Consider the following 27,682-nt stretch of genomic DNA (forward strand, 5'->3'; position numbering starts at 1 on the left):
AAGACACACCACACCGCTCCACTCTACTCTGTGACTGGACCTGACTGTCTGGGGAAGACCACGGGTCTGTGAAAGAGAAGAGGAGGGAGGAGGGAGGGGAAGAGTGGAGACCTGTCTGGGGAGGGGAGGGGAGAGAAAGGAAGAAAATAGATAGAGGAAGGAGGGAGAGTGGGAGTTAAGAAAGAGTGATAAAGGAGAGGAAGGGGAGTTGGTGAGGTAGGATGAAGGAGTGGAAAGGAGGAGGAAATGATGGAACGGGATGGAAGAGGACAGTAGAGGTGAAGAGAGGACAGTAGAGGTGAAGAGGACAGTAGAAGACAGTAGAGGTGAAGATAGGACAGTAGAGGACAGTAGAGGACAGCAGATGTGAAGAGAGGACAGTAAAGGACAGCAGAGGTGAAGAGAGGACAGTAGAAGTGAAGAGAGGACAGTAGAGGACAGCAGATGTAAAGAGAGGAGAGTAGAGGTGAAGAGAGGACAGTAGAAGACAGTAGAGGTGAAGAGAGGACAGTAGAGGTGAAGAGAGGACAGTAGAGGACAGCAGAGGTGAAGAGAGGACAGTAGAGGTGAAGAGAGGACAGTAGAGGACAGTAGAGGTGAAGAGAGGACAGTAGAGGTGAAGAGAGGACAGTAGAGGACAGTAGAGTACAGTAGAGGTGAAGAGAGGACAGTAGAGGACAGTAGAGGTGAAGAGAGGACAGTAGAGGTGAAGAGAGGACAGTAGAAGACAGTAGAGGTGAAGAGGACAGTAGAGGTGAAGAGAGGACAGTAGAGGTGAAGAGGACAGTAGAAGACAGTAGAGGTGAAGAGAGGACAGTAGAGGACAGTAGAGGACAGCAGATGTGAAGAGAGGACAGTAGAGGACAGCAGAGGTGAAGAGAGTACAGTAGAAGTGAAGAGAGGACAGTAGAGGACAGCAGATGTAAAGAGAGGAGAGTAGAGGTGAAGAGAGGACAGTAGAGGACAGTAGAGGTGAAGAGAGGACAGTAGAGGACAGCAGAGGTGAAGAGAGGACAGTAGAGGTGAAGAGAGGACAGTAGAGGACAGTAGAGGACAGCAGATGTGAAGAGAGGACAGTAGAGGACAGCAGAGGTGAAGAGAGGACAGTAGAAGTGAAGAGAGGACAGTAGAGGACAGTAGAGGACAGCAGATGTAAAGAGAGGAGAGTAGAGGTGAAGAGAGGACAGTAGAGGACAGTAGAGGTGAAGAAAGGACAGTAGAGGACAGCAGAGGTGAAGAGGGGACAGTAGAGGTGAAGAGAGGACAGTAGAGGTGAAGAGAGGACAGTAGAGGTGAAGAGAGGACAGTAGAGGACAGTAGAGTACAGTAGAGGTGAAGAGAGGACAGTAGAGGACAGTAGAGGTGAAGAGAGGACAGTTGAGGTGAAGAGAGGACAGTAGAGGTGAAGAGGACAGTAGAAGACAGTAGAGGTGAAGAGAGGACAGTAGAGGTGAAGAGAGGACAGTAGAAGACAGTACAGGTGAAGAGAGGACAGTAGAGGTCAGTAGAGGTGAAGAGAGGACAGTAGAGGACAGTAGAGGTGAAGTGAAGACAGTAGAGGTGAAGAGAAGACAGTAGAGGACAGTAGAGGTGAAGAGAGGACAGTAGAGGTGAAGAGAGGACAGTAGTGGACAGTATAGGTGAAGAGAGGACAGTAGAGGTGAAGAGAGGACAGTAGAGGACAGTAGAGGTGAAGAGAGGACAGTAGAGGTGAAGAGAGGACAGTAGAGGACAGTAGAGGTGAAGAGAGGACAGTTGAGGCGAAGAGAGGACAGTAGAGGTGAAGAGAGAACAGTAGAGGACAGTCGAGGTGAAGAGAGGACAGTAGAGGACAGTCGAGGTGAAGAGAGGACAGTAGAAGACAGTAGAGGTGAAGAGAGGACAGTAGAGGTCAGTAGAGGTGAAGAGAGGACAGTAGAGGACAGTAGAGGTGAAGTGAAGACAGTAGAGGTGAAGAGAAGACAGTAGAGGACAGTAGAGGTGAAGAGAGGACAGTAGTGGACAGTAGAGGACAGCAGATGTAGAGAGAGGACAGTAGAGGTGAAGAGAGGACAGTAGAGGACAGCAGAGGTGAAGAGAGGACAGCAGAGGTGAAGAGAGGACAGTAGAGGTGAATAGAGGACAGTAGGGGTGAAGAGAGGACAGTAGAGGTCAGTAGAGGTGAAGAGAGGACAGTAGAGGACAGTAGAGGTGAAGAGAGGACAGTAGAGGACAGTAGATGTGAAGAGAGGACAGTAGAGGACAGTAGAGGTGAAGAGAGGACAGTAGATGACAGTAGAGGTGAAGAGAGGACAGTAGAGGACAGTAGAGGTGAAGAGAGGACAGTAGAGGACAGTAGAGGTGAAGAGAGGACAGTAGATGACAGTAGAGGTGAAGAGAGGACAGTAGAGGTGAAGAGAGGACAGTAGAGGACAGTAGAGGTGAAGAGAGGACAGTAGAGGTGAATAGAGGACAGTAGGGGTGAAGAGAGGACAGTAGAGGACAGTAGAGGTGAAGAGAGGACAGTAGAGGACAGTAGAGGTGAAGAGAGGACAGTAGAGGTCAGTAGAGGTGAAGAGAGGACAGTAGAGGACAGTAGAGGTGAAGAGAGGACAGTAGAGGACAGTAGATGTGAAGAGAGGACAGTAGAGGACAGTAGAGGTGAAGAGAGGACAGTAGATGACAGTAGAGGTGAAGAGAGGACAGTAGAGGACAGTAGAGGTGAAGAGAGGACAGTAGAGGACAGTGGAGGTGAAGAGAGGACAGTAGAGGTGAAGAGAGGACAGTAGAGGTGAAGAGAAGACAGTAGAGGTGAAGAGAGGACAGTAGAGGACAGTAGAGGTGAAGAGAGGACAGTAGAGGACAGTGGAGGTGAAGAGAGGACAGTAGAGGTGAAGAGAGGACAGTAGAGGTGAAGAGAAGACAGTAGAGGTGAAGAGAGGACAGTAGAGGTGAAGAGAGGACAGTAGAGGTGAAGAGAGGACAGTAGAGGACAGTAGAGGTGAAGAGAGGACAGTAGTGGACAGTAGATGTGAAGAGAGGACAGTAGAGGTGAAGAGAGGACAGTAGAGGTGAAGAGAGGACAGTAGAGGTGAAGAGAGGACAGTAGAGATTAAGAGAGGACAGTAGAGGTGAAGAGAGGACAGTAGAGATTAAGAGAGGACAGTAGAGGTGAAGAGAGGGTAGGAGGAAAGGAGAGAAGGAGAGTACAACAGGAGGGGGGCTTGGCTGCAGTATAGTGTCTTACTCAGCTCATCTGCCCATACAGACATTTCCACATACAGACATTTATATGGCCCTAACCATAGAACAGGTGATAAAACTCACCCCTCCTCCCCCATCATCCCCCCTTCATCCTACCTCCCTTAACCTTCAACCCCTCCTACTCCTCCCACCATCCCCGTGGCCCTCTCTCTCCTTGCCTCCTCTCTGGGGGAGAGACAGAGGGCCCGTTGTGTTAACGTGAGGCCTGCTAATTGTTGGGTTAAGGGGGAGGGAGGAGGGATGGAGGGGGGAGAGAGAAGGGGTGAGGGAGAGGGCTGGGCCCCGGGCGTCAGGATTAGCTGTAATTCAGTCACTGGAACGCTCTCAACCGCTGCCTCGGTCAGGGCCAAGGGGCCACGGCTCTGTGTACGTGCATGCCCGTGTGAGTGAGTAGGTTTGAGGTGCAGTGAATCAATAGAGGTTATAATCCCCATGTATCCCCTTCTCATCATCTTCATAGTCAACTACAACACGTTTCACACATTTCCCTTTCACTCCATATCCTTCAGAAAATACAAGACATTTCTTTAAGAGATTTCTCTGAGCTGATTCATCTCTATCAAAACCATTCCTTTGGTATTGAACGTCTATGTTACAGTCGTCCATTGAGCAGCATAGTAGCAGTATTAGTCAGAAGAATTGTGTGTGTGTGTGTGTGTGTGTGTGTGTGTGTGTGTGTGTGTGTGTGTGTGTGTGAATACAGCCCTGCACTTTATATCAGTCTTTCTTTCACACAGAGGTTCTACTTATCAGTGGAACCCAGATTATCTACACTATCTATGACAAAGACAATACCATCATGTATCTCTCTCTCTCTCTTTCTCTCTCTCTCTCTCTCTCTCTCTCTCTGTCTTTCTATCTCTCTCTCTCTCTGTCTTTCTATCTCTCTCTCTCTCTCTCCGTCTCTCTCTCTCTCTCTCTCTCTCCGTCTTTCTCTCTTTCTCTCTCTCTCTCAGTTACAAGTGGTAGGTTGTTCACTGTGTGTCATATGATGTCTTGTGGCCCTGTGTGTGTGTGTGTTACGTCGGACCACTCTAACAAACAGTAACAGTTCTATCCCCGACGAGCGCCATCTGATCGTCATGCCGCCCCTTGTCACATGAAGAAACGCGCGCACACACACACACACACACACACACACACACACACACACACACACACACACACACACACACACACACACACACACACACACACACACACACACACACACACACACACACACACACACACACACACACACACACACTAAGGACCAGTGCTATCGCTGGGGTGTGTTTGTGTGTGTGAAGGAGATAGACGAGGTGTGTGTGTGTGTGTGTGCGAGCGTTCATATATATGTGTGTGTGACTGTACATCAGGTCATTGTCAGCACCAGCACACAGACATGTTCTCCTGCTTATTACCTCCAGAATAATAAGAGTAAAGAAGAGGCCTGGGTTCTATCAACACAGCCTGGCCATCATGACTCTCCTCCAGAACCTTCTACCAGCTTCCTCCACTGTTTATTGTGTTTCTACCGGACTTAGAACAATAGCCGTTTGAGCTCAGAACAAACTAATGCTGCCCTGTAAGTATCGGTCCAACCTTACCGTTTTACTGTTAGCTAATGAGAGGGTTGGAGCCAAAGTCAATGTGTCTCTGTGGGGTGTGTGAGTGTGTGTGTGTGTGAGTGTGTGTGTGTGTGTGTGTGTGTGGGTGTGGGGACAGGGTGTGTGTGGGGGGGAGGGGGGCGGGGGGTGCGTGCGTACGTGTGTGTCTAGTCTTGTATACGACAAGTTTGTTCTAGAAAGTTCCAGTGCTCTTAATGGGGTGACCTGTCTCTAACCCTCTAATCATTTGTTTCTGCTACGCTTTATGTATCACCAACACTGGCACCAATATCCTTGTTCCACTCCCCTCCCTCCCTCTCTCCCTCCTTCCCCCTCTCTCTACCTCCCATTCCTTCTCTTTTTGTCAGCTGAAAGGGCAATTTTATTTGGTTTTGCTTCGGCCGTGATTTTCATTTCAGCAGAGCAAGAAAATTGCAATATAACAAGGCAGCAAACATCGCCATTTAATAATTGTGACTTTTGGAGCACCTCATCACTTCCCGCCCCTCTCCCTCTCTTTTTCTCTTCTGTTGTTTACTTTAACAGGTTCCCTCGCTCCGTCAGAAAATGAAGAAAGGCCTACTCAGCCCCACTGTAAGAGCTTGGGGAAATTGGCTCCTCCGATGATTGTTTTAACACCCCTAATTTTGAGAGAGGCCTCCAGGGCTGGATACAGACTGTCTTGTACCCCTACTTGGACAATTTGTCCCATTTAGTTATTGAACTGGGTTAACAGACAGACAGAGCAGTGGGAGAGAGAGGTCTAGGTGGTGTGGTGAAGAGAGCAGTGGAGTGGTGGAGCTAGCATGGTGTTTAGCAACCCCGAGGGGAAGGCAGGGCAGGAAGGCCGTAGAGTAGCATCTCTCTTTCGATCTTTATCTTTGGAATATTATTAGTTAAAATGTTGTATTTGATGAACAAATCATTATAATCAACAGTGAAGTACCTTTAATGGCCCTGTATTGGCTCAGTTGGTAAAGCATGGCACTTGCAACACCGGGGTTGTGGGTTTGATTCCCACGGGGGACCATTACAAATAGAGTATGAAAATGTATTCTCTCACTACTGTAAGTCGCTCTGGATAAGAGCATCTGCTAAATGATTCAAATGTAAATGTTTTACAATCTTCAGTTTTTAAGTCCAACTCACTCAACTATGTTTTTTGTTGTATTACTCTACACAACTATCAAATCAATGAACCTAATAAAATACATCTATAAAAATCTGTAAATAGTGTAATATCCCATCATAAAACAATAGAGGCCATGTGACAGAAGGGGTACACAGTGCCCCCCTCTGGGCCGAGCGCACAGGTACCGTCTGGGACAGGTCAGAGGTCAAGGTTGGAACCATTTCCTGTCTAGTCATGACCTCCTGTGATGTGCAAATGACCCAGGGGACGATGTCGTCACCCAGCACCATTCATGGTCTGCTGTAACAGAGAGGCTGATTTGGGCTAACAGGAGACGTTAACTGTCATGTGCAGTCATGTTGGAGTGAGTGAACAATTTCATTCATTCATTGAATTAATTAATAAATGAATGAAGACATCAATGAATGAACAAATGAATACAGCTCAGCTTTGTTATATTTGTAACGTTTGTGGACATTCTGTAAGTCGTCTAGTGTAGAAAGACAGCTGACAGCTGTCCAACTGCCTTTCACTGAGACTCATGTAATGTTTCAGAACAGACTGAGAGTGTGGTCACTTGGGTGTGGGATGCTATGGCAGAGGAGTAACCTCATGCACAGACACGTATTGATCCCTGCAAGCCTGAGTGGATGCAGCCCATCTATGAAATGAACTGCACCCTGTCATATAGTGCTGCCCAGGATGTCTGTCCCCACCGGGAGAGAGGGGAAGAGAACCACTACAACACACCAGTGGACTATCACAACACAGATCTAAGTGAATAACTACACACTAGCTCAACACACAGATGAATACTGACACCTCTCTCTCTCTCTCTCTCTCTTTCTGTCCCTCACTCTCTGTCTTTCTCTCTCTCTGTCTCATGTATAGATGCGCACGCATGCGCACACACACACACACACACACTACCCCCTCAGCCCCCCCCCCCCACCGCGTCCACATCACGCACACCCTCCCTCCCCCTAGTCACTGCAGTGCCACCTCTCCCTCCCTCTCTCCCTCTCTTCACTTTTATTCTAATGAGTTGCAACACTGATAACGAGCCTGATGATCTTCCATTGATTTGACTATCACTTGCTTGTCTGGTAATTGATCCGTAGCTGAGCCTCTGGTTAATTATATGGTCTTGGACATGGCCCCCGGCTCCGAGGGGAATCTCAAGTCCTGCAGAATAATACTTTTAATAAAGGACTCTATTACTGACGTGTGATACTCTTCTGCCTCTGCGTTTACCCTTCTTTCTCTTTTCTCTCTCCTTCCTTATTTCTCTCCCTCTTTTTTCTTTTTTTTTCTCTTTCGCTCTCTCTTTCGCTCTCTCTCTCTCCCTCCCTCTGTCTCTCTATAGCTGTTTCTCTCCTCCTTCTCTCTCTCTTTTCTCTCGCTCTCTTCTCTCCCCCTCTCTTCCTCTCTTTTCTCTTTCCCTCTCTTCTTTGGCTCTCTATTTCCTCCATGGCCACTGCCATTACAAGAGAGAAGGATGGAGAGTGGGCAGTGAAGAGAGAGAGAGAAAGACAGAGCGAGGGATATTGGCAGACTCCTCTCCATCCTCCCACAAATAACAGCCATTAACAGGCCAGATCAGGAGCTGAGCCACCAGGTTGACTTGAAACACTGAGTGCCACTCGAAAAACTAAGAGACCAGCACATTTACAGAGAGAGGGGGATGTGTGTGTGTGCGCGCCTGTGTGTGTGGTTATGTGTGCATGTGTGTGTGTGTGTGTGTGTGAATGAGAGAGAGAAAGACCGAGTGAGAGATGTGTATGGAGGGTAGAAAGGAGCGTCGGCCATTGAATTGTCACTTAATGTAATTAGCGTGATGCTCCTGCCGTGTGTGCGTTACCTTTTCACAGTGTGGTTAAAAGCAGAGCATGACACACTAATGGAAAGGGAACACCTACTCCCTTTACCACGCGGCTCAGACTGCCTGTGGCTTTTGTAGCGGCCACCACGCGTTTATGCTTAAAGACAAAACGCAGACAGAGAGGGAGAGTGGAAGAAAGAGAGGGGGGAGCAAGAGAGAGGGAAATGGAGGGGGAAGGAGAGAGAGAGGGATGGAAAGAAAGAGGGAAAGAGAAAAGTGAGAACATGAGGGAGAGAGATGACAAGAGAAAGATACAATAATCCAAATAAAGGTGAAAGACAAAAAGAGGTATTTTAAGTTCCTGTAACCATTATGTCTCCCTCTTCCCCCTCCTCCTCGTCTGCTCCAAAATTCTCCATTGTACCAATTGGAGGTAAATGCTACAGTGCTAATCTCCTGTAAAGGTTAGCCCAGTGCCGTCATTAGCACTGCACAGAGGCTTTTAACCGACAGACAGGCAGCCGCCGTCTCCTACAATTTGCCACAAAATCCGAAGTGGCTTTATACATCAGAAGCCATTTAATTTAACGGAGGAGATGAGTTAATTCTCTTTCTCTTCCTCTCTCTTTATCCCTCGCTTCTCAAAGATCACAGTGACATCTCCCTCGCCACCGCGGTCCGGGGATCACAGTATGTCCTTTTTTCTCTGATGATGGAGGAATGATAAAAGGAGGTAGAGAGGAAGATAGGAGCAGTAATAGAGGGGGGGAAATGTCACTGCATTGTTCTAGTGATTTAGAAGTAGAGAGCATTCTCTTTATTTTTTCTGTTTTCTCTCTCTCTCTCTGTCTCTTTATAGAGCTCTCTCTCTCTCTGTCTCTTTATAGAGCTCTCTCTCTCTCTCTCTGTCTCTCTCCGTCTGTCTCTCTATTGTGCACTCTCTCCTCTCTCTCTCCAAATCTCTGTCGCTCTCTCTCTTTCTGTCTCTCTAGTGCTCTCTCTCTCCTCCTCTCTCTCTCTAAATCGCTCTGTCGCTCTCTCTCTCTCACTCTCTCTCTCTCTCTCTCTCTATAGCGCTCTCTCTCTCCTCTCTCTCCTCTCTCTCTCTCTGTCTCTATATTTCTCTCTCTCTTTCAGTCTCTCTCTCTCTTTCAGTCTCTCTATATTTCTCTCTCTCTGCTCTCTCTTTCTCTCTCTCTTTCAGCTTTCAGTCTCTCTCTCCTCTCTCTCTCTCTCTTTCAGTCTCTCTCTCTCTCTCTCTTTCTCTCGCTCTCTCTCGCTCTCTCTCTTTCTCTCGCTCTCTCTCGCTCTCGCTCTCTCTCGCTCTCGCTCTCTCTCGCTCTCTCTCCTCCTCTCTCTCTCTCTCTTTCTCTCTCTCCTCTCTCTCTTTAAGTCTCTCTCTCTCTCTCTCTCTCTCTCTCTCTCTCTCTCTCTCTCTCTCTCTCTCTCTCTCTCTCTCTCTCTCTCTCTCTCTCTCTCTCTCTCTCTCTCTCTCTCTCTCTCTCTCTCTCTCTCTCTCTCTCTCTCTCTCTCTCTCTCTCTCTCTCTCTCTCTCTCTCTCTCTCTCCTCCCGCTCTCTTTGTATTCCCATACCTTTGTGGGGCTGTGCTGCTGTGGGGACCAATTTGGCTCAAATGGAGCCTCTTCCTCATTTTTTTCCTTAATTAAAATCTGAAAGCATCCACACGGGGTTACCCTGTGTGTGTGTGTGTGTGTGTGTGTGTGTGTGTGTGTGTGTGTGTGTGTGTGTGTGTGTGTGTGTGTGTGTGTGTGTGTGTGTGTGTGTGTGTGTGTGTGTGTGTGTGTGTGTGTGTGTGTGTGTGTGTGTGTGTGTGTGTGAGTGTGTGTGTGGCTGCCTCCTTAGTTCCATTAGTCTTATAGAGATTGGGATAAAACAGACAAAGGCTCCAGACTTTGTAATGATGCCGTGTCTTCTGCACATTTTTGTGTTCTCATATCACCAAATAACTCTAGATCACAATTTGTGTTTTTTTTATTAGAAAGAATACTGTGAGTGTTATGTATGAAAAAATTGATAAAGCAGACTATTTGGCTTGTTATGTATAACTAACAAAAAACGAGCTTTTACCCAAAAATATGAAGAGCTAAATGTGTTGTATTAGACAGCATAAGGAGTGTGCAGGTGTGTGTGCATGTGTGTGTGTGTGTGTGTGTGTGTGTGTGTGTGTGTGTGTGTGTGTGCATGCGTGTGTGTGTGTGTGTGTGTGTGCATGTGTGTGTGTGTGTTGCGGTGAGCGGTGGAGGTCCCACAGGAGGACTAGATGCTCTGAGATGCGCTGGCCGCTCGCAGCGCAAACGGCTTCTCCAGTGACGCTAGCTCCCCAGCTCCCCTCAGTAGCGTGGGGAGGAGTGTGTGTGTGTGGGAGCGTAAGCGCGATGTCATTGAGCGTCTCCAAAAGGAGCGGCGCAGTTGACTCAGTTGAGCCTGCGCTGGTCCTCACACACTCACTCCTCTCACATGCAAACACACACACGCTCACACACACTCAGGCATTCAGTCACACAGCTGCTGCTGCGGAGCGCGGAGGAGTTACAGAGAGACGGAGGGAGGAGAGAGAGAAGGGACAGGCAGCACCAGCAAAGAGAGAGAGAGAGAAGGAGGAAGAGAGAGAGGAAGAGAGAGAAAGGACAGGCAGCACCAGCAAAGAGAGAGAGAGAAGGAGGAAGAGAGAGAAGCAGGCAGGGAGGGGTGGATTGCTGCTGTCACACTTTCACACCTAATGTCTACGTTGGGATAGAGAGATTTGATGGTAAGAGAAGTTCATGTGTTATATTGATGGTTAGGTTGAATGTTTTTATACAGAGATGCATGGAACTTTTTTTTAATCATGTTTGCAATATTTTGCAAATGTTTCGTTTTTTTGGTTCTCGTTGATTTTGGAAGCTGGGTGCATTTAATTGATTTCATTCTGCATTCTATTTGAGTGTACTTGTGTTGTCATTTGTTATTTCTGGTTTGGAATGCTGCATGTGCATATTTTTACTTTAGATTAGATTATAGGAAGGTTTTTTTGTTGCCAAGAGTGACATTTATTTTATTTTATTACATTTTTTACAAATTCTGTTTAATTTTTTACAGATAACCTACTTTTTGTGTGTGTATGTATATAAGTGAGTTTGAGTGTGTGTGTTCCCGGCTTAAGAATGAGCGGGTAAGAGTTTCCAGGTTATGCATGGGTGACTTTGTTTTGCAAGTGATTTCTGGTTGAATGTGCAGTATTTCTATGTGTAACTGTGTGTGTGTGTGTGTGTGTGCGTGTGCGTGTTCTGAGGACAGCCCATACAAAATGACTGACAGATGGTTAAAGGCAAGAGGGCCGCTGACAAAAAAAAGAGAGACCCCTCCTTCCACATCATCTCCTCCATCCCTCCTTTCTTCTCTCCCTCCTCCCTCACTTTCACCCCCCTCGTCTCCACCTCTCCTCCTCCCTCCTTACCTTCAGCATTCTGCTCATCCTGCCCTCTCTTCCTCTCCCACTAGAAGACCCTGAGGAAATGCACCGCGCTCTCCTCCAGAATTAACTCTGCACACACTCCTCAGCGACCGGCCGCCAAGAGAAACCCTCTCACACTCCCTCTCCTCTAGAAGCTCCCTCTGTTCAAAAAGAAGAGGGGGGAAAAAACGACAGCCAAACCCCCAAAATCCCAAACCCACCTTCACTGACTTTTTTTATCCCCTCCTCTCCTCTCTCCCCCTCCCTCTTTCTCTAGTCCGAGGAGGCAGGGTTGGATGTGAGAGGCAGCAGCGAGGAGAGAAGCAGCCAGGCGCCCAGAGACCCGGAAAGTGAGAGGGCACCAGAGTCAACCCTGAGCGGCACCGCCAACCCCCCGACTACCACCTCTACCAGCAGCATCACCTCCAACCAGCACCACAACAACAGCGCTAGCCCCACAGCCGTCTCCAGCAGTAGCAGTAGCGGTGGCTCCAGTGGTGCCATAGGTGTTAGCATAGTTAGCCGCAGCGCTAAGGGAGCAGAGGGGAGGTCCTCCATGCAGTTCAGCACCAGACCTCCCAGTGCTGAGCCTGGCTTCATGGGGACATGGCAGCAACAGAGCACTGACCAGAGCAACCTCCTCTTCAGAATGTCCCAGCAGGTGAGTCCCCTCCCCTTCATTCAACCATCTGTTTTTCTGTCTTTTAGTGGTGATCCGTCTATTTCTTAGTTGTGATGTGTCCCGTCTGTGTGTTTATTTGAGGTATAAATACCTCCCAGACTTTTTTTGACACTTGGTGTGTGTTTAGGTGTTGTGGTAGGTGCTGCTGGTGATGTGTGGGTGGGTGTGTGTGTGTGTGTGGGAGAAAGAGAGAGAGAGGGGGGAATATGTGAGTGTGTGTGGGATACTGTTTTGTTTTTGAAAGAGTTAATATTATGTGGGTTGACATGATTATTCACTCATTTTTGCATTTTTCAGTCTTAATTGTTTTGTTTTATTTGCCTTGCCATTTTTTTTTTACTATTTTCTCCAATAGTAATCCTGTGCAGTTTGGGTCTGGTGTGTGAGAGAGTGTGTGTGCTTGTGAGTGTATATGCACCTGACATTGTGCACTGCACTCTTTTCCTGAAATAATGATCAAATGTTGTAATTGAATTGCATATTAGTTCCTATAAAAGACAGCATACATTTTAATGTTTACAAAAAGGGACGAAATATAAGAAGCCATGCGTTATTTCACCGGATTGACCCTTGCCTCGTTTGGTTACGGTTGCGCTCACCCCACTCCTCCTAATTTGTCTGTGCAATGTAGTTCAAAAGCAGAAATTGTAGTGTTTGTGTAACCCGCGCTGATAAAGACTGTGGAAGAGTCGCCCTCTGGGTCGGGCTAATTGACTACATGTGGTCCGCTCAGGAAGCCTCGAACACGGGCTAGAGACAGGCAGCCGTGAGTGAATAACCAGAGCCTGGAAGAGCGATAACGGATACCTATAACTGAGGGAAGTTCACATTTCCTCCGACAACTAGCGTCCGTTATCGTTCCTGTTCACAGTCGTGTGTTTTATGACTTTGGCTTTTTTGAGAAGTATAAAATATCTCTGCGTTCTAGTTTTTAAAGGGAGTGTGGCTGTGGGGGCGTTAGGTGGTTTCCTTGGTGATGTACAGTGCGTTGAGGTAAAGGAGTAGAAAGAGAGAGGGGGAGTTGTAAAGGAGGGTAGTTAGTTGGTAATTAATCATAGTGGAACCTGTGTGTGTCTCCGTACCATGCACACGCTGTTACGTATGCGAAGGCCGCGGCAGGCAGACCTTGTGCAATCGCCAGTCTCTGCTGTGTCGAGTTTGAGAATAAACGTATTAGTGGTTATTTTATGAATCAGTCTTTTCTACTACTTTTAGCACGGATGTTGTGCATATGAATATCGTTTTTTTTAATTGAGCAATTACTTAAAGCAATTTAAAAGAAATACGCGTTGTTTTGGGTGATTTAAACCCTGTTGCCAATATTTCCATGACTGTGTTCTCTCACCTAAATGTGTGAAATTGTTTGCTCTTATTCAGTGAAATTATTCACACATGATTCCCTTTATTTTACCTTTCTCTAAATGTATGATGCATGTGTGGAGAATTGTCAGTGGCTGCACTTTTTTTTCATGCACATCTGCACACCATATTGGACACGCATGATGCATCCTCTCACTTTCAGCATATGTTTTGAGCTGTGTGTATTATTAATATAAACTACAGCAAAGCTATTGACATGTCGATTGGAATAACGGAACCATATCGCACGAAGATGCTCCTGGCTCGCTCTCATTTGTCCTCGCGCGGCATCTGCGTGCAGGTGGATGGGCCCCGCGCTCATACACGGAGGAGCATTCAGCATCTGCTGGGACTCACGTTTCGCAATCCCCCTTTTTACAAATGCGCGCCGTTGTTTCAATATAATCAGCTGTGGGACTCGTTGTTATTTATCCTCCCTCGCACCACTTAGAAGGCATCTTTCCATGTTTAGTAGGCATGACAAAAATTCTCCAAAGAAGCCTCACCTTGACAGACTGCCTTATTGGAATCTAACCGATAATGACTCTGTGTTTGCCGAGCCGCGCGCGCCTTGGGGTATTGGGAGAAATGAGTGTTATGGGGGCTCGTGTTTCAAATCCTCCTCCCTTTAAAGATCAGCTAAGTGACATGAGTCATGGGTGCGTTTTATCGGTGTTAGGGCAAATTATTTCAATGCAATCGATTGAGACGCAAAGCAGGAGCAGTATGTGTTGATGTGAGTGAGGGCATGTTGTTTACGGGTGTTGGTTGTGATTTTGCAGCGAAGAATCCACTCTCAAACCATTTGATATCCTCTGAATTTATACGTTCACTGCAAAGTAGCCTACCTATACAAGTCATTAGGGAACATGCAATAATTACGTGTTCGTGTATGATTACATTTTATTTTTTCAATTCTTATTTTCAGTTATAGAATAGCATGCATATGTTCAAACACAATTTACAGCAGGTGTGCAATTATATTGCCAAGGAATGTCATCTAAAAAGAAACCAAAACAATTGTCTAAATTACCATAGAATGAATTGTAAAAACAACAATTTAACCTGGTTGGATATTTGTTGTTTTTTGATATATTTAATTTATTAGATTTGCAACCTCAACGTCACACTATGTCAACACCTGCTTCTCATATTAGAAGTGTATTTTTACGACGAGTAATGTGCTAATTCAATGCGATCAAATCTAAATAGGAAGTGCATGTCAATTAAATGCATACATTGCCTTTTGCATGAGTACAAATAGAGAGACAAGCAAACAGAGAGAGACATGGTTTTAATTTTGTTTAGATATCATATGTCTTTTTCAATCAGGCTACCTTTTGAACATAAGTATAAGAAACGAAATCGAAAATGCAGAAACCATGAATGGCAAAAAATTGATTGGGAAAGGCCTGGCATGTTTCGCATCGTTTCTCCAGACTTCTAGTAAGAATAATTTCATTTTTAGATTCTCAGTTTTTTTCCTTGACTGCCATCTTTTCATGGTCGAATACATTCCATGCAAATCCAACCGTTATAATGCTTGTAATTGAAGTAAATTATTAAGAATTACAACGAAGATTACGCCTATACCCTATATAAAATGGAATATAGGCCTACCTCCTCTCTATTGCCTATCCCCTGGCTTTTGGTTTTTATTTTTGTCTGTTGGTGATAAGAGGATTTATAAACATAACCTTATATTAAATTATCTGCAAAAGCAGATATACGAGTTAAATCAATAAAATAGACTCAACAAATTGTCAAATAATTGCATCTGCTTTCTTTATATTTAGGAATGTGCGGATCATTTTATGTATAATCGGCAGGGAAATTATTATCATATTTCGTTATGTAAACTCCCCATAAATTATGTTAAACTACCTTTTTAAGCCTTCCAAATCATTACGGTGTAATAATATTTTGACGTCGTAATTGAGTACTTTGTTTTGGGTACATGCATGGATATTAATATCGACCTTTGCAAGTTAAACAGTCCACAGTTAAGTGATATCACTGCGCCTCTAATTGGTCCATCACTAGTAGGCTAATTCCCCCTCAATAAACCAACATTAAGCCATGTCATTTTATTTCCCCTTGCGCTTCAAAAGCGGAGGGGTGTGGAACAACTCAAGGATTACTTAGGGCTCGTAAAATGTTGCCGCGGTGCATCTCTTCTGTGAGGGTCTAATGCCAGTCAGGCGAAGGAAGATCCCGAGAAAATGTTGAAGAAATAGGGCCGGTACCCATACAGCGTCAGGGTATGTTTTCAATCTAAATCTCTGCTCTTAATTAGCTCGCCCCTCTAAATTTTTACCTTCTCTTCTGCAAGGCGGGTGCTGTAACGCGGCTTCCTCTGAAGTGCGACAGGTCGACTATGGGCCGAGACCTTACGGACGAGGTACAGTCGCTTCTATAGCTTGACATGTTTCTCCTATCTCCTCAGTATTGTTACAGCATCTGAGATGCAGGCATGCAGCGGTATTTGATCCCAATACAAGCAATAGGTGGATTAACACATCAGAAATGTTAGTGGAAAATATAAACTATAGTAATTATATAGGTTATTATTATACCTAATATATGTTAATAATGGGCCAAGCATGAACACAATGGTATAATAATAATACTCTATTGTATAATTTTTTTGTTATTAAAATAGTTCAGCAATTTTCTAAATATGCCATTATACTTTATTACTGTTATTATTGTTGAGTGTTATTTCATGTTTGAAATGCCAGGTGCATGGCCTATAGCAGAGGATTCTAGCAGAACTCGTGGCCTATAGCAGAGGATTCTAGCAGAACTCATGGCCTATAGCAGAGGATTCTAGCAGAACTCATGGCCTATAGCAGAGGATTCTAGCAGAACTCATGGCCTATAGCAGAGGATTCTAGCAGAACTCATGGCCTATAGCAGAGGATTCTAGCAGAACTCATGGCCTATAGCAGAGGATTCTAGCAGAACTCATGGCCTATAGCAGAGGATTCTAACAGAACTCATGGCCTATAGCAGAGGATTCTAGCAGAACTCATGGCCTATAGCAGAGGATTCTAGCAGAACTCATGGCCTATAGCAGAGGATTCTAGCAGAACTCATGGCCTATAGCAGAGGATTCTAGCAGAACTCTATAATAGTTCTATTGTATTTATTTCCCCTAAGCACTTTGTGAATAATTCGCAGTTCTAAGATTTTAAACATCTTTAAATTCCTGCGTTATCATTTTCTCTGAACTACGATTACTATAAGCCTATATAAATAGATTTTTCATGTTGGTGACATTTAAACATTGTAATGGATTTACTCTGCATGTCCTGCACTCAAGCAGAATGAACTACACATATTTGAATTAAGAAAATATACACGATGCAAAAGCAAATCAGACAATGCAATAATGTCACATATATTTCAAACATGAGTTGTAAGAAGGGTATATGTTCAGAAGATGTGTACAGAGAGGACTGTGTATAGAGTACGGTGGTTGACACTGCAGTCAGGAGATATAGCAGGGCAGGCATGGAGCTGTCTGTCTGTCTGTCTGTCTGTCTGTCTGTCTGTCTGTCTGTCTGGTTCATGTCAATACATTGACCGCTTAGATGGACTGCTTTACAGCGAGGTCATTACCTAACTATCGATTACATCTGCTGTATTCTCTTCAACCAATACCTCTCCATTTCTGTACCACACAGTCTCTCCTTATTGCTGTCATTTTAGTTATACACATATCTGCCTGTATAATCTGTATATCTATCATTTTCAAGTGATTCTATATTTTCTAATGTAAGATAAATATTTATATAACATCTGTACATGTGCAACCATTTTGTTATTTCATGTAGTTTTACCCCATCAACTGAAATCTGCATTCATGGAGTGTAGGCTATTACACCTGCCCTGCTATAGGCTGTATGCATCTGAATGTAAACCCTGCTATAGGCTGTATGCATCTGAATGTAAACCCTGCTATAGGCTGTATGTATCTGAATGTAAACCCTGCTATAGGCTGTATGTATCTGAATGTAAACCCTGCTATAGGCTGTATGTATCTGAATGTAAACCCTGCTATAGGCTGTATGTATCTGAATGTAAACCCTGCTATAGGCTGTATGTATCTGAATGTAAACCCTGCTATAGGCTGTATGCATCTGAATGTAAACCCTGCTATAGGCTGTATGCATCTGAATGTAAACCCTGCTATAGGCTGTATGCATCTGAATGTAAACCCTGCTATAGGCTGTATGCATCTGAATGTAAACCCTGCTATAGGCTGTATGTATCTGAATGTAAACCCTGCTATAGTAATATCTCTCCCTATAGGCATGGCAGAAATCATATTAGATGAATAGCAGTACATCTCCTAGTTAGTTTTGTCTAAGTCAATAATGGACTTAATGTCATCCTCTTCAGTGTAGATCAGAGGGGCCTTAATTCACCTATTAACATACTGCTACACTTACGGCTGCTTCACGCTCGGTGTGTGTGTGTGTGTGTGTGTGTGTGTGTGTGTGTGTGTGTGTGTGTGTGTGTGTGTGTGTGTGTGTGTGTGTGTGTGTGTGTGTGTGTGTGTGTGTGTGTGTGTGTTTGAGTATTTCTGAGGGAGAGGTGCTTTTTTCCCCCCTCTTCGGTTCATCGCTGTGCTATTTCATGCAATAGTATGTTAGTGTGTGTTTGTGTTCTTTTTTTTTTTAATGAGAGCGAGAGAGAAAGTGGGCTAATTTTCTAGGAGAGAGTGTCGTGCTTTGTTTTCCCCTCAGAGGATATATTGCCTGTGTGCTGGCTGTGTTTAACGGGCTGTTTTCCCTCCTCTGCCGAGGCCTGTTGCATGTGTGTGTTTCTGCCTGCGTGTCTGAGACTAGAATATTTTCAGTGTCTTTTATTCCTGAGGGTTGTGTGACTACACCATACTCTGCATCTCTGATGGGCTGCACGACCACAGATACCATCATGTGTATGAGGTGTTTTCCCTTCTTATCTTTTGCATATGTTCAAGTACCTGTAGTACCAGTGAGTATGTCAGGGAAAGAGTGCCGTTTTTCTCTCTCTGTACAGGGCTGGCTCTGTCTCTGGCTCCATGTGTGTGCGGGTGCGAGCTGATGTGTGTGCGGGTCTTGGCTGGAGGAGACGAGAGGTGAAAGAGGATATGTGGAGGAAACGCCATGCCACCTCTCTCTTTCTATGTCTGTCTCTCTCTCGCGCTCTCTCTCGCGCTCTCTCTCTCTCGCGCTCTCTCTTGCTACCGCTCTCTCTCGCGCTCTCTCTCTACCTCTCTCGCTCTCTACCCCTCTCTCTCTTTCTCTCTTTGTCCCTCTCTATCTCTCTCTCTGTGTGTGTCTCTCTCTCTCGCTCGCTCTCTCTCTTTTTCTCTCTCCCTCAGCACTAATACCAGCCCCTAAGCCCTGGGGTCCACCCTCCCTCCCTCCCTCCCTCCCCCCCCCTTAGTACACTAGATGAGTAAGGTAGTCCTATCACCGGGGAAGTGGCCATAGAGGAAGGGGACACTGCGTCATTGGCCCAAAGGAGGGGGACCGCTTTGGGTGTAACACAGGAAGTCCCAGTTACAGGGTCACTGTTTTCAAAGGGACAGAGGAAATGGCCCAGTCCAAGGCAATGCCTACCCAGTCACAGTGAGTGAGTGAGTGTATCCTAGCTGAGCAGTGGAAGTGGTGCTGAGTGGCTGGGTGTTACTGTGTGGTCGGTCCTTATCAGGTTTGGATGGACTGTAGCTCTGTAGTGTTTTCATTGGCACCGTCCTCTCTGGGCTGTGGACCGGAGAGAGGGATCTTACCTACAGCTAATGAAGCCTGGAGGCTACTTTCTTTCTGACCTCTTCCTCGTTTCTCCTCTGTTCCCGAGCCCTGGTCCTTCCGTAACCTCGTTTCTCCTCTGTTCCCGAGCCCTGGTCCTTCCGTAACCCCGTTTCTCCTCTGTTTCCGAGCCCTGGTCCTTCCGTAACCCCGTTTCTCCTCTGTTCCCGAGCCCTGGTCCTTCCGTAACCCCGTTTCTCCTCTGTTTCCGAGCCCTGGTCCTTCCGTAACCCCGTTTCTCCTCTGTTCCCGAGCCCTGGTGTCACGTTCCTGACCTGTTTTCTCTTGTTTTATATGTATTTATTGGTCAGGGCGTGAGTGTTGGGTGGGCAGTCTATGTTTTCTATTTCTATGTTGGGTTTTGTGTTCGGCCTGGTATGATTCTCAATTAGAGACAGGTGTGTGTCGTTTGTCTCTGATTGAGAGTCATACTAAGGCAGCCAGGGTTTCACTGGTGTTTTGTGGGTGTTTGTTTCCTGTGTTAGCGTTTGGGCCACACAGGACTGTTGCAGGTTAGTCACGTTTGTTGTTTTGTTTATTTGTAGTGTTTGTTGGTTTGCCATTAAAATCATGAATACCTCCTACTCCGCATCTTGTTCCGATCCATGCTCCTCCTCGTCTGAGGAGGAGAACGACATTGACAGCCGTTACACCTGGTCCTTCCGTAACCCCGTTTCTCCTCTGTTCCCGAGCCCTGGTCCTTCCGTAACCCTGTTTCTCCTCTGTTCCCGAGCCCTGGTCCTTCCGTAACCCCGTTTCTCCTCACTCTGCCCTCCCGCCGGGCCCCAAGCCTGGGGGTCCCTGCTGGCCTTCTCTTTCTGGCTGTCACCCACCCCTTAGAGGGGTTCAACCACTGTTAATTACACTGTGGGATCTGGATAATTAGGGTCTGGGATGATGGGGGGGGGCTAGTAGACTGCTCTAAGATAGCGGTCTCTCTCTCTCTCGCGCTTTCTTTTTCTCTCTCTCTCTCTCTCTCTCCATTGATGTTATTAGATTGGCTTGTTGGGAGTGTCAGTGAGAGTGTGTATAGAGGAGAAGTGGAGAAGGTGTAGGGGTGTGTTTAACTACGTCAGTTACTGCGCCTCGGTTTTTCCTCCAGTATGGTCCTGTTATTTCTGGACGAGAGCAGAGACGTGGTAGACTCTGAGGTGAGAGGAGGAGAGAAGACCAAAGATGTGTGTGTGTGTGTGTGTGTGTGTGTGTGTGTGTGTGTGTGTGTGTGTGTGTGTGTGTGTGTGTGTGTGTGTGTGTGTGGATGTGGATGTGGATGTGGACCACTTGTACGTTTACCGTGTGTGTGTCTGCGCGCCCAAGTTTGTGGTTTAGATGGCATGTAGAGTTTAGGGGAGTTTAGGAGAGGGAAGACGCACAAGGTGCCATTCATTCTACGGCCACCACGTATTTATCTAAGCGTCAGGCATGAAGATATGACGTCCAAACCTATTTTTGCTTTGAACTTTTTTCAACTCGCACGTTAAAAATAATTCACACTGTGGACATTTAATTTAGAGCCCCCTTTTTCCTTTTAATCAGAATATGAATTAATTTGGTTATTTAATTTGCTGCGGTTATGCCATTTAATAAACATTTGTCAGTGTAGTTTGTAGTAGTTTCTGTTTCAACTGTATATTTTAATATTCATGATTTAAATTCCCTCAATCTCCCTATTTTTGCGAGGCAGACTTGGAATATTAAAATGCTCTGGAGATCCTTCAATGTTCTCATTGTGTTGCAGACTCTCTAAGATATTCTGTTTTGTCACATCGTCAATTTCTAGTGAATTATTTTCCTACTATCGGGAGACATTCTTCATATTTTAAAACGTCGGTCTCTTGTTTGATGAAAATGCATGAATCAAACTCAGATATTTTTATTGTATTACCAGTTTATAACCGTAGAGATGAATCATTTGCATAATAATTTGTATTTACAATGATCTGATGAAAATAACTAAGCCTAACTAAGTCTTGCCTGAGTTCGAGGGGTTATGGGATGGACATTAAAAACATCACCCAGAGTTTTCCAGCCAAGTCACAGCATGTGATCTCATTTGGATTTGATACTCAGCCTTGCATAAGACGCAGAGCTGTGACATGAAGCATGTCTCACACTGAAACAATGTGTGCGTCATCTGTCTGCGGCTCTGTAACACTGGAACACCGGTGTTGTGTACATACGTTCACCCCGTCGTCTCCTGTCTCCCGCTGCAGCTACTGATCAATATGGGACGTGAGGATCACTCACGGGGTCAGGATCACTCACGGGGTCAGGGTGATCTGTCTCCTGTCGGTCCCAAGGAGATGCATGATATCTCTGGTGTTTGGATGAAGGGATAGATGGATGGATCGACGACTGGCGTGGGTTGGAGAGAGACAGAGTGTCTTCTAATAGTGTTTTCTTTGTGAACGTACTGTGTTGGGGTCGTTGCTACGACAGCAGTGTATGCGTACGGAGTCTGTGCGTGAGTGTGTGTGTGTGTTCAGGAACGACAGCAATGCAGGGCCATCTGCTTGTGTCTTATCAGGGAGATGAGTGGTGAACGGTAGCTGAGTCCTCCACCAGCCTTTTCCCATGGACCCCCTCCTACAGGCCCTGAGAGAGAGAGTGTGTGTGTGTGTGTGTGTGTGTGTGTGTGTGTGTGTGTGTGTGTGTGTGTGTGTGTGTGTGTGTGTGTGTGTGTGTGTGTGTGTGTGTGTGTGTGTGTGTGTGTGTGTGTGTGTGTGTGTGTGTGTGTGTACCGCACCCAGACCTCTTACACACTCCTCACACCCCACTGTGTTACACACTCTGAAACAGAGCTGTCCGTCTGCCCCACCGGTTAAAACTATTATAAATACCAAATACAGGATATTCAGAAACTGGCGAGCAGCTTGTTTGTTTTCACCTTATGTTGTACACAATCTCTAGTGTCCAGTTCAAAATTAAATTGTGTCTTTCCTGGTTTTGGGAAAAAAACGTTCAAATGTTTTGCTGATTATAAATCAACAATAGAATGATCAAGCTGGATTCTATTCTGTTATATTCCTGAAGGTGCTAGTGGATTTATGAGTTGTTTATAGGCCATTGTGTGTTTGTCTGTCAAGTGGTTTATTTAGTCTTGGTGTGTGGTAAACAACGATAATGTTAGCTGCCAGTGTGTTGCTAGCTAATCCCTGTATATTGATGTGTGTGTGGCCTATGGCCCTGTCAGTGCTGGGCTTACAGCAACAACTACCACACAGCAGGAAACCATATGGTAACAAGGTTATTCAACTCTTTTTACAGTCTTATAGCAATGTAATAACACGATTAAGACATGCTCATTACACACAACACTGAGGCGACGGGCATCGTCTAATAATATGGAAATAACGATTATTCATTATTTTATCTGAAACTTGACGTTGCATGTTCCTTCTGGAAAAATACAATTCTTCTCTTCTATATCCACTATGTAATGATGATGGGGAATATTGTAGATGTGTGTAGTGTAGAAGAGGTTGTACTGTAGCTACAGAGGCCATATGTAGTCCCTGTGATCTGTAAAGAATTTGGCCGGAGACATCTAACTGGCATGTGTTTTATTGAGTCTAGAGCTCTGAACCATAGAAATGCATTATATTAGAAATAGAAATATATTAACTAGATAAAGGACAGTTGGATTTTATGCAGAGCTACAGTTTGATACAGTATGTTTGAGTTGCGCTGATGTGATTCAGATCGTACTAAAAGGCTTTTTTGACAAATCTCAATTTCGGCATATTTTTCAAGCATGGCCCATAATCACCCCAATCTTGGATGGCGCTGCCTATTCAAATACATGAAAAGGTGGGGGTATTTCTCTCTCTCTTTCCTCCTTTTCAAAGTGAGGGTCTTTATTTCTCTTTGGCCTGCCTTAGTTTCCTGCGGCGGGGGGAAGTCGTCGGTCGGTGCGGAGCGAAGGGGAACGAGGGGAAGTGGCTGTTTGAATAGAGTGTTGCTCAGGATGTCACCACCCCACAGCCTGCCTAATGAGGGGACATTAGCACCGTGGCCTGGCCCCCGACACACACACACACACACACACACACACACACACACACACACACACACACACACACACACACACACACACACACACACACACACACACACACACACACACACTGCTCAGGGGCTGACAAGGCCGGAATGAAGCAGCTGTCGCCAGGCCTGCGGGACTGAGGGGTCCAAGGGGCAGAGGGAGCAGAAGATGTTCAAGACCTGGGAGGTAACCAATGTAGCCACTGTGACCTGGGCAGTGCCACGGACACACAGTGCCACCATAAGTCAGCACACAATTAGCAGGAACACACACTCACACACTTGCAGAGTGCAACATGGACACACAAAAAATACACACACTCAAACGTGCATAATGTTATTTTCCTTCCACAAAAGTTTATTCAGAGATATTTGGCACTTACATCTGTAGACATGACTTGTGTATTTGGTCTGGTATTGTCCCTGAGCGAGGAGGAATGTGACACACCGTTGACCCACACTAAGAGACATGAACTTGTGCATACATACTTTCACAGGGGGCCCATCCTGTTATTCCTCCTGACTTGTTTTTTTTTGTTTGGGTTGGAACTGTGCCAGTGCCACAGGCAGGTTGATGGCCTACTATTTTTACCAACAGCCAGGTCTAAGGACCCCTCCTCTATACCAACAGCCAATTTGTCCTTTCAACGCAGACGACAAAGGAAAAAACACTCACGCTTACCTCTCAAGGAACACAGCCCTTTCATTTTTCAGTTAGCGCAACGGCTAATTCGGTCCCTGTTATTTCACATAATGCCGAGGAAGAATTGCTACTATTATTATTGCCAGTGGACCGTTATTATCTCTGGCTATTTAAGGAGGTAGATAATGATGGTAATTTGACTTGTTCTGCGGCGCTCGGGGGTCGACTGACTTTCCCCCCCCCTGATAATGCGACACTCACTGTGTGTGTGTGTGTGTGTGTGTGCGTGTGTGTGTGTGTGTGTGTGTGTGTGTGTGTGTGAGCTCCTGTTAATGTGTCATAGCACTTGGGATGTGCTAGAACATTGTTGCTCTAATCAAAACCAAACCTCTACGGCTCCCTGTTTGGACCAACCATGTCATTACCAAAGTATTGTACAGAGAGAAAAACGACAGGGCAATTTGTTCTTTTGAATAATGATTGTGCTCTGTGTCTACTTTGACAAGACATACTGTAGACTAGGTGATGTGGGGCCGACTACAGCTGAGGTCTGGATGACCAGACAACTTCCTCTCCTTCTTTCTTTCCCGTCTTTCTTCCTAAGCCTTCCCCCTCTCTTCTTCCTTGTTTGTTCCCCTCCTCTATCTTTCTGTGTGTGTCTATCCATCTCTCCCCCTCTGCTGCTGTAACCTGCTGTGTGACGGTTGGAGACGTGGGGAGGATTGTGGGGAGGATTGTAGGGAGGGTCTGGAGAGAGGAGAGGCGTGGTACTGGTGAGGTTGGGCTCATGGCCAACAGCATTTTAGACTAAAGCCATCGCTCTCTTTCACACACACACACGCACGCGCGCACGCGCGCACGCACGCACACACACATGCATGCACACGCACACAGCACGTACACACACACACACACACACACACACACACACACACACACACACACGCATGCACACACACACACGCACGCACACGCACGCACGCACGCACGCACGCACGCACACACGCATGCACACGCACACAGCACGTACACACACACACACACAGAATGCCTTAATTTAGTGTTAATACGTAAAGAAAAACATCACCTCGGCCATCGGCAGTCATAGTTCTCACACAACTGTGTCAACATTTTTATCCAGAAAGAAATCAGGAAGTCCCACCTTGAAAAGGGGTAAAACAGGCTAACTAGCCCCAACACTTCCATCAGGGAAGTGTTGGGGCAACATGTGCTTGTTTACCCTCTCTTCCTGTTCCTAAAGATGTTTGTGCTGTTAGATTAATAGCATTTAATGGCCACTGTTAAACACAGCTGTTTCACCATCTTAGAATGTGTGTTTTTAAGGTGAGCTGCAACACTGTGTGCGTGTGCGCTCGTTGCAGATAGTATGTGGGCTGGTGTGGGAGAGGCTGTTCGTGCTGTCACTGAGTGGAACCATGCCTACACACACACACACACACACACACACAGGAAGGGTATGTTTGACATGTTCTTAGGAGAAAGTAGCATGAGAGACCTGCACCGACGCTGAACTCCACTTTAAAGCTGCTCCTTTAGGGAACCTTTTCCTACAGCATCATCAGTTGCGGAGCACAATTACACTCTGCCTTTCTCAAGCCATAATGCCAATCAAGTCACAAATGATCTTGTTTGCTCCGTGTGATGGACTTCAAATGAACTAGCTGGCGTATCCCGGGCAACTAGGCAGAGGTGAGAGGTCGCGGCTCTGAGTGTGTGACCTCTTGGCCGCTCGTAACCCCCCCCCCCCCCCACCCCCCGGCTGTTTCACACCACTCAGCTAAAGAGGCTGCTTCCCATCTTACACAAAGGGACAAAGTGAAAAGTCTGGTAACAAGCGAAAACGGAGCTGTGTGTGTGATGGAGTGATGTTGTGTGTGTGTGTGTGTGTGTGTGTGTGTGTGTGTGTGTGTGTGTGTGTGTGTGTGTGTGTGTGTGTGTGTGTGTGTGTGTGTGTGTGTGTGTGTGTGTGTGTGTGTGTGTGTGTGTGTCCACATCAAGCACTCTGGAGCCGTGTGTGTGTGTTTCCTGTGTGTGTGTCCTTAGTTTGTAATGGATACTCACACTCACATTTTCTCTGTTGATGTTTTCATTTAAATGGCGTGGCCCACCTTTCCTATTGTCGGGAAACACACAGTGGTAAGTGCTTTGTTGGAACCCTGTCCGTATACATGATGTGTGGAACTCCAAAAAACATTGAATATTTCATGACACATAATCCATTAGACATGTTTCCCCTCTGAACATTATAAATATAAAGCTTTTTGTTTATCATGAAGATGCCTTCACACTGCAGCTTGTTGATCTTGCTTTGTACAGGGGAGGAGCTTTGACACCAATAGATTTATCAATAAGATTTATGGCCATTTTCCCATCTATCCGCTAACCTCGTAAATTTACAGCTTTAAACTCGTGTCACCCCGGGTCGTAGGTTACATCCGGCGAGTCTTTGCGCCTCATCGATCCTCCGCCCCACCGCCATCGCCCCCAAATATGACACGATCAGAAAATAATCCGATAATGTGGGAGCGATTTGAGAGATTTTGAGTCGTCGGTGGCACGGGTAATTACAGCACGCTTAAAATGACACTACACTTCCTGTATGATTCAGAGAAAGGAGGGGACATAACCCTATCAGATGCTGAGATCAATTGATAATAGGTTTGAAATCACAGAGGTGATTAGAAATGGTCGGTCATGTTGTTAAATGCTGTCAGATCTGTTAAGAGAAGGCTAACACCTCTCAGCTTGCAAGGGAGTAATAGCATCAGCCGTAACTCCAGCCGCCGGGAAGTGTGTGTGTGTCCGTGTGTGCGTTTGTGCGTGCGTGCGTGTCGTGTAAAGTAGTGTGAGCACGCATCAAGGAAAGAGCCCCGAGGTAGCTCCTGGCATTTTATTGCAGCCACCAGACGCCTGTCACTGGTGGAAGAAAAAGAACTGGGGATGAGGAGGAGGAGAGGAGAGGGGGAGGAGATGGGAGGAGGAGGGTGGGGGCCACCACTGCTTCAAATCATGTCACGTAGCGCTAATTCATACGCCCTCATTAGAGCAAGGGAAGGGACCAGAGGGCCGGGTGTACACACACACACACACACACACACACACACTCCTCCCACACAGACACACAGGCATGCCCACAGCAGACGACACTCCCGCTCCAGCGCGGCAGCGGTACAGCAGGGCCAGTTTGGGGAATAGAAAATTGCTTTCTCAGGAAGGCCCCGGCCAATTAAAGGCCTGCCCGTATTGAATGTCAAGTGTTAATTTAGGCTCCACTCCTCCTCTCCATCCCTCCCTCCCCCAACCCCCTTCAGTTTCCCATCAGTGAGGGCACTGAGGGGGAGGAGGGGAGGGGAGGGTTTCTGAGATGAGCAAATACATGTCAAGTCAAAGTTGATTGCCTGAAGGCCCCGGCGTATTATGTGTCACAGACAAGTGGCAAATGTGCCCCCCTCCCGTTCCCCTCTCACCCCTGGGGACCAGGAGGGATGGAGGGATGGAGGGAGGGGAAGGATTAACTGTACTGCAGTGATAAGAATGGGAGGTTTACATTGGGGAGGAGAGGGGAGGAAGTAGAGGACAGAGAGAGAAGAGAGGACAGCAGAGAGGACAGAAGAGAGGCGACTTCGGGGGAGAGGCGAGGACAGGAGAGAGGAGAGAAGAAAGGAGAGCGAAGACAGAAGAGAGGACAGAAGAGAGGAGAGAGAGGACAGAAGAGAGGACAGAAGAGAGGCGAGGTCGGGGGAGAGGACAGAAGAGAGGCGAGGTCGGGGGAGAGGCGAGGCGAGGACAGGAGAGAGGAGAGAGGACAGAAGAAAGGAGAGCGAAGACAGAAGAGAGGACAGAAGAGAGGAGAGAGAGGACAGAAGAGAGGACAGAAGAGAGGCG

The 27,682-nt window shown here is 46.3% G+C and overlaps 1 protein-coding gene across 5 annotated transcripts in view; it reads left to right on the forward strand.

Moving 5' to 3' along the window:
* bnc2 (basonuclin zinc finger protein 2) overlaps nucleotides 1-27,682 on the forward strand; it is a 306,633-nt gene that overhangs the window by 81,266 nt on the left and 197,685 nt on the right. For 3 of the 5 annotated variants that reach the window (XM_071407640.1, XM_071407644.1, XM_071407643.1), the window contains exons 1-2: nucleotides 10,424-10,560; nucleotides 11,522-11,905. In XM_071407640.1, coding sequence (XP_071263741.1) covers nucleotides 10,558-10,560; nucleotides 11,522-11,905 — 387 coding nt within the window. In that variant the 5' untranslated portion in view covers nucleotides 10,424-10,557. Of the gene's footprint in view, nucleotides 1-10,423; nucleotides 10,561-11,521; nucleotides 11,906-15,512; nucleotides 15,687-27,682 lie in introns of those variants that run through there. The other 2 variants (XM_071407641.1, XM_071407642.1) reach the window with 2 other exon arrangements.

This window comes from Salvelinus alpinus, chromosome 6 (genome assembly GCF_045679555.1).
Source record: "Salvelinus alpinus chromosome 6, SLU_Salpinus.1, whole genome shotgun sequence".
Classification (NCBI taxonomy): domain Eukaryota; kingdom Metazoa; phylum Chordata; class Actinopteri; order Salmoniformes; family Salmonidae; genus Salvelinus; species Salvelinus alpinus.